General features: G+C 37.7%; 2 protein-coding genes across 3 annotated transcripts in view; one reads left to right on the plus strand and one right to left on the minus strand.

The window, feature by feature from the left end:
- Positions 1-8,518, minus strand: part of Trxr1 (Thioredoxin reductase 1) — a 36,839-nt gene extending 28,321 nt beyond the window's left edge. Inside the window, exon 1 of one of the 2 annotated variants that reach the window (XM_019044749.2) lies at positions 8,273-8,518. In XM_019044749.2, coding sequence (XP_018900294.1) covers positions 8,273-8,291 — 19 coding nt within the window. In that variant the 5' untranslated portion in view covers positions 8,292-8,518. Of the gene's footprint in view, positions 1-7,640; positions 7,935-8,272 lie in introns of those variants that run through there. The other variant, XM_019044748.2, reaches the window with a different exon arrangement.
- On the plus strand, positions 8,032-12,951 carry sni (SDR family oxidoreductase sniffer). Its single transcript, XM_019044750.2, has 5 exons — positions 8,032-8,212; positions 9,575-9,626; positions 10,510-10,700; positions 11,091-11,240; positions 11,814-12,951. The coding sequence occupies exons 1-5, from the start codon at positions 8,087-8,089 to the stop codon at positions 12,036-12,038; spliced, it is 744 nt and encodes a 247-aa protein (XP_018900295.1). The 5' UTR covers positions 8,032-8,086; the 3' UTR covers positions 12,039-12,951.
- Positions 12,952-13,007: the final 56 nt, after the last annotated feature.

Consider the following 13,007-nt stretch of genomic DNA (forward strand, 5'->3'; position numbering starts at 1 on the left):
GGGAGCTATTGGGCCCGCGAGACTGATTTATAGGAGCGATTTGGCTGGCGAGACTGATTTTTGGGAGCGATCTGGCTGGCGAGACTGATTTTAGGGAGCGATTCGGCCGGCGAGACTGATTTTAGGGAGCTATTTGGCCGGCGAGATAATTAGTGTAATTGCCTTCGAAAAAATACACGAACGAGCAATAATATTGAAAAATACTATGGATCGTAAAAAATGAACTATCAGCGAATCTTCATTCAAACTGCAGATCTTCAATCAAACTACGGATCTTTGGTGCGTTTTGACAATTATTCTGCAAGCCAAATGCGGAATTTTCATGTGCATATACAATATAGTTTGTGTATTTGCCTTCGGAAAATACACGAACGAGCAATAATTTTAAAAAAATACTGCAGATCGTAGAAAAGGGAACTAGGTAATAGCGGATATTCAATCAAACTGGGGATCTTTAGGGCGATTTAACAATTATTATGCGAGCCAACTGCGGAATTTTCGCGTATTTTGGGGGGAACTTCATGAGCACCACCGACCGAAACCGCGGATACCGGGGTCGCATGCTCGTGGCTTCACGAGCGGCGTCCACGAAGCATTACTGCGTTGCAGACAACCGGTTGGCCAGTGGTCGCGGGACGAAACGAAACCAGTCTCCAGAGGTATTGTCGCCAAATCGCGAGCTAGCGCACTTTCGGCTTTTGTACTTTACGATGCAGTTGGCAACCCCAGAGACGTCCGCCATCTCCGAGGGTCGCGGGTTCGTGACCCCGCGCCCCGCCACGCCAAGACGGGCCATCAAACAACGAATCTATCATAGCCGCGGATTCAATATAACATTTCCGAGGTACTCTCACTGGGGAAAAAACACATTGGATCTAGAGTCCAGACTCTTGAAAACATTGACAAGAAAAAATACTCTTGATTCAATCAGATTTAAGCTTAAATCAAGAACCAAGCCTCTTAATTTGAGCGGATTTCCTTTAGATTTAAGCTTAAATCTGATTGAATCAAGAGTCCTTATTCTTGTCAATGTTTTCAAGAGTCTGGACTCTAGATCCAATGTGTTTTTTATTCCAGTGCTCGATAGACGCTATTAGTGGCAACGTCATCATAGGGGTTCTCCATTATATCGAATTGGATCCAAAACAATACACTGAAAAAAAAAGATTGGTAGGATTTACCATTCCTTCACGCTGTATTTCACACAGCGTCAATTCAGAGTCAATTCTGCCAGAAGAAAGGTAACCGTTACTATCTACTGGTACAGGTAACCATTCCTCTGGCAGAATCAACTTGAAGATTGGTAGAATTCACCGTTCCTTCACGCTGTGTGAAATACAGCGTGAAGGAATGGTAAATTTTACCAATCTGTGTTTTCACTATTACATTGACATAACCTCTTTCAATGCCACCAATGCGAAAAATCGATATATCCGATCGATATATACATCGATTTTCTGTGACGTGGCACTAATAGCGTCTAAAGGGCTTCGGTCAAGGGTGGTTTTCATCGTTTTCCTCACAGAGTTGCCATAATTTCTTCATCTTCAAATTCCCTGATTTTTCTCTGACTTATTTTGCTTGCCTCTGACTCCAAAATTTTCTAAGTCCCTGCCTTACCCTGATCTTTAAACAAAATTTTATTCCGTCGACAAAACCTGCAATAATCTGGTGCAATGTCGAGAATGAAATGGCAAACTAGACAATAATAATAAATAGAGAAAAAATAAAATGAAAAAACCGAAGTTTATCCAATCGTCTAGAGGCTATTCTGCCATGCTAAGGAGGAGCGCCGTATGAACATTCAAGAGTTGCCAAATTTCCTTCGATAAAATGTTTATTTTTTAGAAAAGCTATGAATATTTTCCCTTGAAATTTTCAGGGACTTAGAGTGAAATTGCGAAGAAAATTATCCGAAAATTGGAAGGAAAATATTCATAAGTTTACCAGGAAATTCGTGTTTTCTCAAAGGAAATTTGGCAACGCCTGAAGGTTCATTGGGCGTTTTTCTTAGCACGACAGTATTTCCATGGAACTGCGAAAGCTTGGATTTGAAGGACCGGAGACGAATGCAAGAAAGACCAGTTCCGAAGGGATAGGATTACCCGAAGCAAAAAGTCTCGCAGAACTTTCAACGACAGACATAACGAATTCTTCCTCCTTTCATCAACGGATCTAACTGCATTCACCCGCCCACTCTCAAGTCCGGAAATGCGAAGAGAAATTGAATTTTAAATCCTTATCCCGATCTCAAAGTTTCAATTAATTTAAACCCGCGAACGCGGGGGAAAAAGTCGGCGTTTCCAAGAAATCGGAGGCAGTGCTGATACAGTTCCGGGAATTTCGGTGATTCGTCTCCGTGATGACGCGCTATTTCATCCGAAGCACAGGAAAAAGGAAATTGCACTAATTTTGTTTGACATATTGTGACTGAGCACAAAATCGTCAAAAAAAAGGAGAAAAAAATGACTGACTACCAAGCTACCGTACAATGTTCCGGATTTTCTCTGCCTTTTACCCAGGGTGGCATGAAACGTAAGAAAGAAATGAAAGACTGGAAATTTCAGTGAAATATTTCATGAAATTTCACGAGGCTGTGAAATATTTCATATTTTTCAGGGGCCAGTGTATGCAACCCGCACTCAAACACCCAAAAATAGAAGAAAATCACGATTTTTAAAACCTTCGAAACATAAAAAGGAACTCGTATTCAATATCTTTCATAAATTTCTGAAATTTCATGAAATATTTCACGTGAAATTTCAAGATTTTATTTTTCATGAAATTTTGCCACCCTGCAGTTTTACCATCTTATTACCATTACCTTTTACCATTATTTTATTACATCAGCTTACCATCGTATTACCCTCTTACGCGAATTTGGTTTCGACTACTCGACAATGCTTCAATTCAGTTTCCAAAAATATTACTCCTCCTCTCAATGCACCCGATGGAAACATGAATTCATATACTCGATGAGCGATCGATACTCTACTTAAGAGTAGTGCCGTACCAGGGAAAAACGCCGTATGACCATTCAGGCGCTGCCGCATATTTCCTTCAATCAAAACGAATTTTCTAAGAAAATTCTGAATACTTATCCTCCAATTTTTCTGACGGTTTTTTTTCGCAATTTTATCTTTCATATCTGAAAATTTCAAAGAAAATATGCACAACTTTCTTCAAAAATACTTGTTTTCTTCGGGGAGATTTGGCAACTCTCGAATGTTCATACGGCGTTCTTCCTTCGCAAGGCAGAGAAGTGAAGTCGCCTCTGAAACGGACTCCATGCACCGGTGCGATGATTTGGACTTGTAGTAGCCCGTCATGCATTACACATAGCCATAAATACTTTAAGAAACAAAGTATGAGACGCCGAACTTTGAGTCCCAATCACGAATACGTTATCATCATCACTATCAGTAAAACGAAGATAAAAAAATATTGTGAGGAGAAGAGGCATTGAAGTACTTGAATTTATGACGGCAACAACGACAACCTTAACAAAATGACGTCAGTTAGTCGAACACGAGGAGAATTTTTATGACTGCGAAAAGGGCAACCTCGATGAACCAGCGTCATAAAGTCAAATAGGGGAAACATTTATATTAGTTCACCATGATTTTCGGCGTATGAAAATGAAAGAAATTGAATAAAAAATGAGCCATTTCAGGTTGTTCAAATGAATCCCTGCTGGATTAATGCACACTGCAGTGACTTTTAAATAAATTGTGGACAAGCCTGGATTTACGAGTTGAAATGAACTGATGAGCTGCCCACTCTCCTATTACTTAACAAGAGAGGAATTACATTTTGCAGTTGGCAACTACAATTTCTAGCTCATTATAAGAACTTGCTACTTCTATCGATAAAATAATTATTTCGGAGAAAATTTACGAACATTTTTTCGGATGTACTTTCGGCAAAATCCCGAATAAAACTAGGTGCAAATTATTTGGAAGCAAAATATTCGCTACTACTTCCCGAGAAATTTTTTGTTTGGTCAAATGTAATTTAGCGTCGTATTGCTCAAACGGTGCTCTTCCTTAGCAAAGCCGAGTCATAGTTAGACTGAGATGACGTCTCGCGTCGAACGTTTTACCTTCGACAAATCGGCCTAGTTTGACCGATTTGACTGACTTTTTCCAAGGCTTACGTAACCGAGCACCATCCATCATGCTTCGGAAGGTAATTTCGGAAGCTGCCGGACTATGGATTCAAGGTGTCAGCACCGTTCGACGACGAAAGGTGCGCGATGCGAAGAGGGGAGTCGTTAAGTTCGTCTCGAATTACTATGTCCTAGGTTAAGGGAATTTTTCAACTTGGGCGTTAAAGCTCTCCTAGCTCCTTCCGATATTGGAATGCTACCTTTTCTTTGGGAGAAAACCGTGAAAGTTGGAATTTTTGCGAGGGATTTTAGCACGTTCGCAGTTCAGGGTGTCTAGTTTTTTTGTTTTTTTGTTTTTTTTTTTTCATTTGGGGAAATCCTGATTTTTGACTGCTAAATCCTGATTTTCTAATTTTTCCCAATCCTGATTTTTTGCGGAGGCGAATGTAACTTCACAAAAATAGCTCGATAAAAAAATCCGATCGGACGGCCGACTTTTCTCAAATCCTGATTTTAGGACCAATTTTTCCTCAAATCCTGATGAAATCGGGATTAAATCCTGATTGACCTCAAACTCTGATAGAGTCGGGAAAGTACGGAAAATCCTGATGCTAGACACCCTGCAATTGAACCGCGTTAAGCAAAAAGGAGCCAAGCCACATTCGTTATTGCCAAATTTAATCGGGCAATTAAATTTTTTACATGAGGTTGTGAGGATTTTTGCGCAAATTTCAGTGCATTTTCTGCATAGTGCGAGGCAAATTCCTCGATATTTTCAAAAAATCCGCAAAAACGTTCTCTTGTAAAAAAAAATGTAATTGCCCGATTAAAGGCAGTAGCTGATGTGGCTTGGTTCTTTTCTGCTAAACGCGGTCCGATTCGCCATTTCGCCAAAGAAAATATGCCGAGTACATTCCCAGTTGTTCCCAAATGACTTACAGCTTTACCGATTCCCGATCGTTTTACCGGGGTCAATACGGAGCAAATCGGTACTGATCGAAAATTGGACTTCATTATGCAATTAGGAACTACACTGTCTGGCTCATCTATAAAAATACGTGTGTTCATAGGAAAACAAATGGTGCATCGGTTGTTTCAGAAATGAGCCGAAAGTTGTAGTTCAAAACATGACGCCACAGTAGGATTTTCCACTTTTACAGGAATAGTTTGTAAAGATTGAGATCCTCCTAGTGGCGCAATCGCTTCAATGGTAATGATTGTAAACCTATTGCACAATCGGATACACTTCTAATGCAAGGCTGCCAGGTTATGCAAAGAAAAGTGGACATTTCACATGGGTTCAATAGGAAGTAGTTCTGATTATTCAGCACTATCTCGCAACAATAACTACTACGAGGTGGGACAGTTCGTAAATGACGTCATGCATAAGAAGGAGGGAGGGGATATAGTCCAGCACGAACAATGGGCGACAAAAAGTCTGACAATGTGTTGGAGAAATTTTTTAATAATTTTGATGAAACTATCGGCAAATAAAATATTACCATTTATTACTGGGCTGGCAACTGACCTTGAACATCAAAATTCCTGGACTTTCCCCTACCTTTACATTAAAATTAATACGCGATTTTTCCAGCGGTTTGGCAATAAAATAAAAGATTGTACGCGTTTTTCAACTAAACATCGCGGCAAATAAGCGATTTTTCCAGCGGTTTTGAAAAAAAAAGCAGGCAATTAAAAAACGCATTTTTTCATGAATATCGCGTCACATATTATCGTCAGTGATGTGGAACAGGCGAAAAGCTAAGATTCTCCTTCATTTTCGCGTGATACCACATAACTACTCCGGAGTTCGAATAGTTGCGCGCTTAGCGTCCGCTTTGACCAATGTTGATTCACGGATCATTTTTATAAAAATTTCCGTGAAAATTTAAAAATACACGATTTATCCAGCAGTTTTGAAAAAACATAAGAACTAATGCGCGATTTTTACCTCCCTATCGCGGCATATACGCAATCTTTCCAGGGGTTTCGTACAAACATAAAGAATTACACGTATTTTACTACAATATCGCAGCATATGCACAATCTTCCCAGCGGTTTTGTAAAAACATAAAAGATTATGCATTTTTCACCTCAATATTAGCATACACACAATCTTTCCAGCAGTTTCGGGACAGAGTAAGAAATGACACGTGAGTAAAAAATGACACGTGATTAAACTCAATACCCGGGAAAATAAACGATTTTTCCAGCAGTTTACAGCTTATACCTTGCATTTACCTCTAATGCTGAAATGAGGATATTATGTCTTCTTTGTCATTCATAAAGTCGGTCAACTAACATGACATAGAATCTACCTGGATTTCATGTCCATATAAGATCGTACTTATTTGGTGAACAGGTTCATTTTATAAACGTTCATTGACATGAGAAAACCTCTAAGTATTACTGATAAGATTTTATGCTGAGGCAGGGTGTCTACTGAGGTCCACAAAAATAAAATAAGTACTTTTGAAGTACTTGTTAGGTACTTAAGGAAAAATTTAAGTACCTCACTTTGGAGAAAAATTAAGTACTTTTTAAGTACCTTTTCGCGACATATCGCAATTCTTCGATTTTAGCACTGCCGTGCGCTTTACTTCGGCTATTCCTGTGGCCTTTTTGGCTGTTTCCGTCAAATCGAGGGAAATGCCTTGTTCTGCTCCTCTACAACAACCGTGTTCTTACAGGCTGACATTGTACTAATACGCCTGACGGCCAACGCACAGAGGGTTGCATAACTATAAGGCAATCGATCTGAACGCGCAGCACAAAATGCGAAAAATTACAGACCCTCCGAGAGATTTATGTACTTTTATGGAACTTACGGACCGACCTTAAAAAATGCGTACTTTTTCCGGACTGGTAGACACCCTGCTGAGGTTTCGAAAGGTACACTTGAAAATGGAAAAATACATACTACGTCGAAAAAACTTGAGGTAAAGCAATCCACGACTACGAAGTGATTCGGTGACACTAGACAATTCTGACTGATCTTCAGAACTCCTGCTGAAAGGTGCAAAAGAGTCTGTGGTATTGGTAGATCCATCTGACACAAAACTATCACAGTAACTCCCGGCCCATGATTTAGAAGAATCACTTTCCATGTATTAGCTCTTTTTGATGTGATACTCGGCATAAAGTGGAGAAAAAAGTTTCCTCGATAACTTTCAGAAAAATACAGAATACAGGATTGTCAATCCAAAGATAGAGAAAAATACGCAAGCCTTACATAACATTCAACTTTGAGAAAAGACTATGTTATACGTTCTTATGATTTCAAAGGACATGGAATTGGTGATGGTGACAAGGATTAAGAGCGGAAGTAAAAAAAAAGATAGGTTAGTGACCAAGAGTGAAAAGATACAAAAAACGAATAGAATCATCTGATGTCTATGGGTTGGACATGTAAAGCTGAAAACAACCAAAACACACTATCACTGAAATAATAACAATAGAGCTGTTATCAGTGACAGATCAGACAGTCATCTAGATAAAGTTAAGATAAGAGGAAATGGAATGGTTAAGATACCTTTAGTTGGACATGAAGAAAAATAAACCGCCGACATGTTAAACTTCAGCAAATTGGCATATCTATCCAAATTGAAATCGGTTTGTTTCAATACTCTGAAAGCATGTCCCCTGCAAGTGGCCAGGAATGACATTCTGATAACAGAACTTTTGGCCTTGATTGAAAACTGGCACAAATGTATCACGAATACATCTTGACTAGAATTATGATGGATTTCACAAAAATTACTTTGAAAAAGGCATAAACATTCCCGGAATTAATTATGTAATGAAAAGTCACGGTGATTGCACAACAACCTAACCTCTAACACTGGCAAGAGTTTTCAGGCACAGCTGTTCCTCCTCAAAGACTGCTCATCTACAAACGCTGAAAGGAAGTCATTGTCAGAGTGTTAGTGGTGTGACGAGTTGGAAAAGTGTCGAAGGGTCGGACTATAAAATAAAATCATGAAATCTGTACTGATCACAGGTTGTAACAGGGGGATTGGACTGGGTCTCGTGAAGCATTTGGTCGCCTTACAATCGCCGCCGAAGAATATTTTCGCTACTTGTCGAAATCCTAACCAAGCTCAGGTACGTAACTTTCGCTTTCAAAACACAGTAAATGACTTCTCCTCGTGGATCAGAACTTACCTGCAGTTACTGGTGCCATTTTGAGACTCCTCGCACACGAAAACACTCTATTTCGATTAAACTTCACGCTGGTGGAAACGCGAAGGAAAACACAATGAAATTTCGACGAAAAGATTTTCTAGCCGTGTCACACTCGGTTGCTATCAGCCCGGTCTCCTTCACGATAGTCCCGCTTCGCAGCGCTTTGCTCCGTGATCGCGTTTGTTGCGTTGAAAAACTTGATTGCATCAAACACTAGTGCTTTTATAATGGAAGAATTAATGACGTCACCGATTAAATTATCCCAGCACCGTGATTCAACACCGCCAAGTTGTGAGAGGAAATCCTTTACGCTTTACGTAACATCGGGACGAAAAACGGGTGTTTTTTATACTTAATTCAGGATGCGACGAACAGGAACTTTTAACTTTGCCCCCAAATATTTGCGAATGTTGACCACACTGTGATCAAAATTTGCCGCGGGTTTCAAATGTGCGCACTTTTTTCGCTTCGCCCGTAAATTGCAAATTTTCTGATCGCATGATCAATGGTCGCAAATATGTACGAGACAGACAGAGGACCTTTCAAAGCGGTCTCCTACTCTTATTGTTTTGAAACGTACCAAAACGTCTCCGAATAAGACAGTATATTTCTTTAAGGATTCTTCGACTACACCCCCCCCCCCCCCTCCAACGGAGTGTGAATCGATGCCAGTGTACTGCATATTGCCTTCCTATCAAATTGAAGGCAAATCAAGCCGTTCAAAAGTTCTTGGAGAATCCTCTGAGGAATTTTAGCCAGCACTTCAAGTGCAAGCACAAACCCTGCTGAACTTGTCGAGCAACAGGTGGTCTTACTGTTGGGATGCGAATTCAGATTACTGACTTGGACGTACTTTTTGAAAGTGTACATTCAATTTACAGCCAAAAAACAAATAGAAGCAATAATTTTCAAATAGTTAGATTAATATTATGATATTAAGCAATTAACAAGTCGTTGCTTTACCATACATTATTCCTAACTTATGATAATTGTATATGTTTCCTCTAATTGGAAGTTACAATAAATAAAACTCTTTAAAAAAAAAAAATAGATAAATAAATAAAAAATAGTAAGATGCTATTTTTTCACATTAACAATTAAATGGCTGAAAATGTATCAAGAAATTGAATTGAAATGATGAAGACATGGAGAATAGTTCCTTGATTCACAATGTTATAGTTTTTCATTGCTTTATTCTTCCCTCATTCTTTAGTATTCATATTTTCAAATATTATTACCTATTAGGTATTAATAAGTATTTTAATTATTTATATTTTATAGGAGTTGAAGCAAATTGCTGAGAACAATCAGAATGTTCACATCATTCAAATTGGTAAGTTTTTTGAGTGCTTTCTTAAAAAGATTATTTTCCAGTCTCTGATACAGCTGCAAAACTCTCATTGAAATGAAAATGTCTTCAAGAGCAAGGAGTTTTCCTCCATTCCTTGATGGTAAACATGCTCAGCAAACTTCAGCCTGCAGTGGCTTGGCATAAGGTCTTTTTTTCTCCCACTTCTCTCCTCACATTTTTGTCTCTATAAAGTTTTGTCGTAAAAGTTTTGCCGTAAAAGTTTTGCGAGTAGAAGAAGAATGACTTCACATCACATGTTTGTCTCTTGAGTTCTCGCCCTTTTAATTTTGACAGTTTTTTATCATCATGAAACTAAGAGTCCGAGGATTTATTTTCAAATTCTTCCAGCTTCCCATTCACAATACCTAGATGGTAAATTCAAACACACTACTAAACTAACTACTACCAGCCATTAAAGTGAATTTACTGACAACTAAATCAAGAGTTCTCTGAGAATATGTTTAATGGTGATTCTAAAACCGACAGTGTTTCTCTCAATCAGCTGTGGAAAATTAATATTTTGTGCAAAACCCAGGCTGATTGAAAAAAAGAACGATTCCAAATCAGAGTTAAAAATCTACTTTAGAAGGAAAGACTATTTTGGGAAAGTCAACTTTTCTGAGAAAATTTTGATTTTCTTTACATTTTTTTGAGCTGATCGAGGAGGGGGACCAAATCTCTATCAAAGTCAGTAGTAGATTTCTAACCAAACCTAATCAAAATCGAAAGAAAAATCAGAAAATAAACGAAGCCATTAGATTTCTAATATTTCTTCTGTGAGTTTAAGTTTTTTTTTTTTTTTTTTTTTTTTTTTTTTTCCTTCACCTATGTCATATATTGTTCTTTTTACTAATCTTCATTTCAGATTTAAGAAACACTGGAGACTATGATGAGATTTTCAATTATGTTAAAGAGAAGGTCTCAGGGGAAGGCTTGAATGTTTTAATAAACAGTGCTGGTATATCTTCCAAGTTCACAAGGATTGGGATGGTGAAGCAAACTGACTTGGAAGACCATTTCCTTATCAACACAATAGCACCTATTATGTTAACACAAGTGAGTTTTCTTTCACAGTTAGAAGCCAAGGTAGATTTTGCAAATTATCAATTCTTAAAGGACCCACAAGAATTTTGGTCCCTTTACGCCTGTTCAAAACTGTTACTTTTGCATTCACCATGTAATGATTAAGATTCCCTTGTATTTTAAAGAACCTTACACGTGAAAGTTTTTTTTTTTTTTTTTTTTTTTTTTTTACTTTTTTTTACTCTTCATAACCTAATTGATAGTAGAGCATCTGCTATTCGAGTTTATTGAAGCTTTTTGGAGATTTTGCATTACGTTAACGTAGATTTTCCTCTCCGCCAAGCGAGACTTATATGAAAAAGAAAAAACAAAAACTGTTTAATTGGTAAAGCGCCCCTAATTGATAGAATTCTTGATTTTCAGAAACTTGTTCCATTATTAAAAGAAGCCTCAGCGAAGAACAGTGACAAACCAGTGGGGACTAGTCGAGCAGCGATCATCAATATTAGTTCAGTTTTGGGTGGAATGGGAGCGAATACTGAGGGAGGTTTCTACCCATATCGTACGAGCAAGGTAAATCAAGATTATTTTTTTCAAGATAAGTATTTGTGAATAACATATTATTGTAGTTTAATTTCAGATTTATATCAAGATTTATTAATTATTGATTAATTCATTTGAATTGATTGAATGAGCTTCCTCTAAAACAAAAAAAGTCTTCCTAATGGCAGTGCAGGTTGTTAGAAAAGATGCATTTCCTAAAAAATTCAATGTGAAAAAAAATTAAGGATTCAGAAGTTTACATTTTAATGATCCTACCTAGAAATAAAATTCCTAGCTTATCTTTGGTTACTTTAGGCCTATCAAACACTCGAGTCTTACTTAGTTATATTTTATAAATACCTGCTTATTGCAACGGGGCAAAAAAATGCAGGGGCCTAAAACAATTTGCAACTCAGGCGCTGAACACTATGAATTTATTTTCAAGTTGAAATAATTTTGGTGGATAATTGATATCTGAATGAGATACTGGATCTTCAATGAAATTTGTTTGCACTTACAATATTTGGTTTAAAAGGCAAGACAGTATTTTGGACGAATGTATAATTGAATATTTGATCTAATCATATTATCTTTTCTTTCCAGGCCGCTCTCAACGCAGCAACTAAGTCAATGAGTGTTGACTTGAAGTCTGATAAGATACTTGCATTGGCTCTCCACCCTGGATGGTTGAAAACTGCAATGGGAGGGCCTAATGCACCTCTTACAGTCGATGCTGCAATGCCAGTTTTAATCAGTTTCCTTCAAAAACTGGATGAGACGCACAATGGGGGATTTTATTCTTATGAAGGGAAAAAAATGCTTTGGTAAAGAAATCACTCTCTTAAAAAATCAAAGGCTTTTTATGTTGGCTTTCATGGTGAAATTGAAACATCAGAAATTACTCAAGAACCGGCTGCGATCGAAGTTTGAATCACACTAGGTAGTTTATTTTTGAGAATTTATTTATAAGTTATTTTTCCTAAGCAGTTGTCAGTTGATTTGTGAGTCTCAAAGATACTAATATTCACCGAAGGTTATAGTATTCATTTTACAGAGGTATTGGTCACTTTAAGAAAAATTAGGACATCCATGATGGAGAGTGGATGAGCCAGATGCAGCATGTACATAGTTCCTTATTGCAAAATGAGGTATAATTGACCGGAAAACTAATTGCACATGAATTCTTTGCCTCGATTGAACTTCATTTTGCAACGAGGGACTACAATTTTAGACTCATCCACAAAAGCACCTATCTGCATGGAAAAACACATGAAACATACGTTGTTTCTAAAATGAGCCAGAAGTAGCGGTCCCTTGTTGCAAAATGTGGCCCAATTAAATTTCTAACAAAAATCGAAGCAAGCTACTTATTATCATAGAAAGCCTCACAACTTTGCACGAACAAAACTTAATTGAAAATTCTCACAGTCAAGTATGGCATTAAGGCATGGTCCATACATGTAAACGTGGATATGAAACCATTTAAGAGGTATCGCACTGCGTGAAGTAGAGGTCTCTTAAAATCAGACTCAAAATGTCAAGCTTTCTCAATCATTGATTTATTTTAAAATCTTAGTGCTCAGTTGGTCCGCTTTCACTAGCACAGCTTTGTTAGATTTAATGGATTTTCTTCCTTACTGTACTGTTTATCAGGAATTGTGAAAATTTCTTGGATCCATCACAGGCTTTTTTTTGTTTTTTAGACTTTTTTAAAAATAAATTTGGAGTCATTGCCACTTTATTAACGTTTTTTTCTCTTTCTTTAAAAAACATGTACCACTCTGTAGCATGGACACT

Source organism: Bemisia tabaci, chromosome 8 (genome assembly GCF_918797505.1).
Source record: "Bemisia tabaci chromosome 8, PGI_BMITA_v3".
Classification (NCBI taxonomy): Eukaryota; Metazoa; Arthropoda; class Insecta; order Hemiptera; family Aleyrodidae; genus Bemisia; species Bemisia tabaci.

Coding starts and splice junctions, on each gene's coding strand:
- sni (XM_019044750.2), top strand. CDS start 8,087: ATGAAATCTGTACTGATCACAGGTTGTAACAGGGGGATTGGACTGGGT. Junction 9,627..10,509: donor TGTTCACATCATTCAAATTG/GTAAGTTTTTTG, acceptor TCTTCATTTCAG/ATTTAAGAAACACTGGAGAC. Junction 10,701..11,090: donor CACCTATTATGTTAACACAA/GTGAGTTTTCTT, acceptor CTTGATTTTCAG/AAACTTGTTCCATTATTAAA.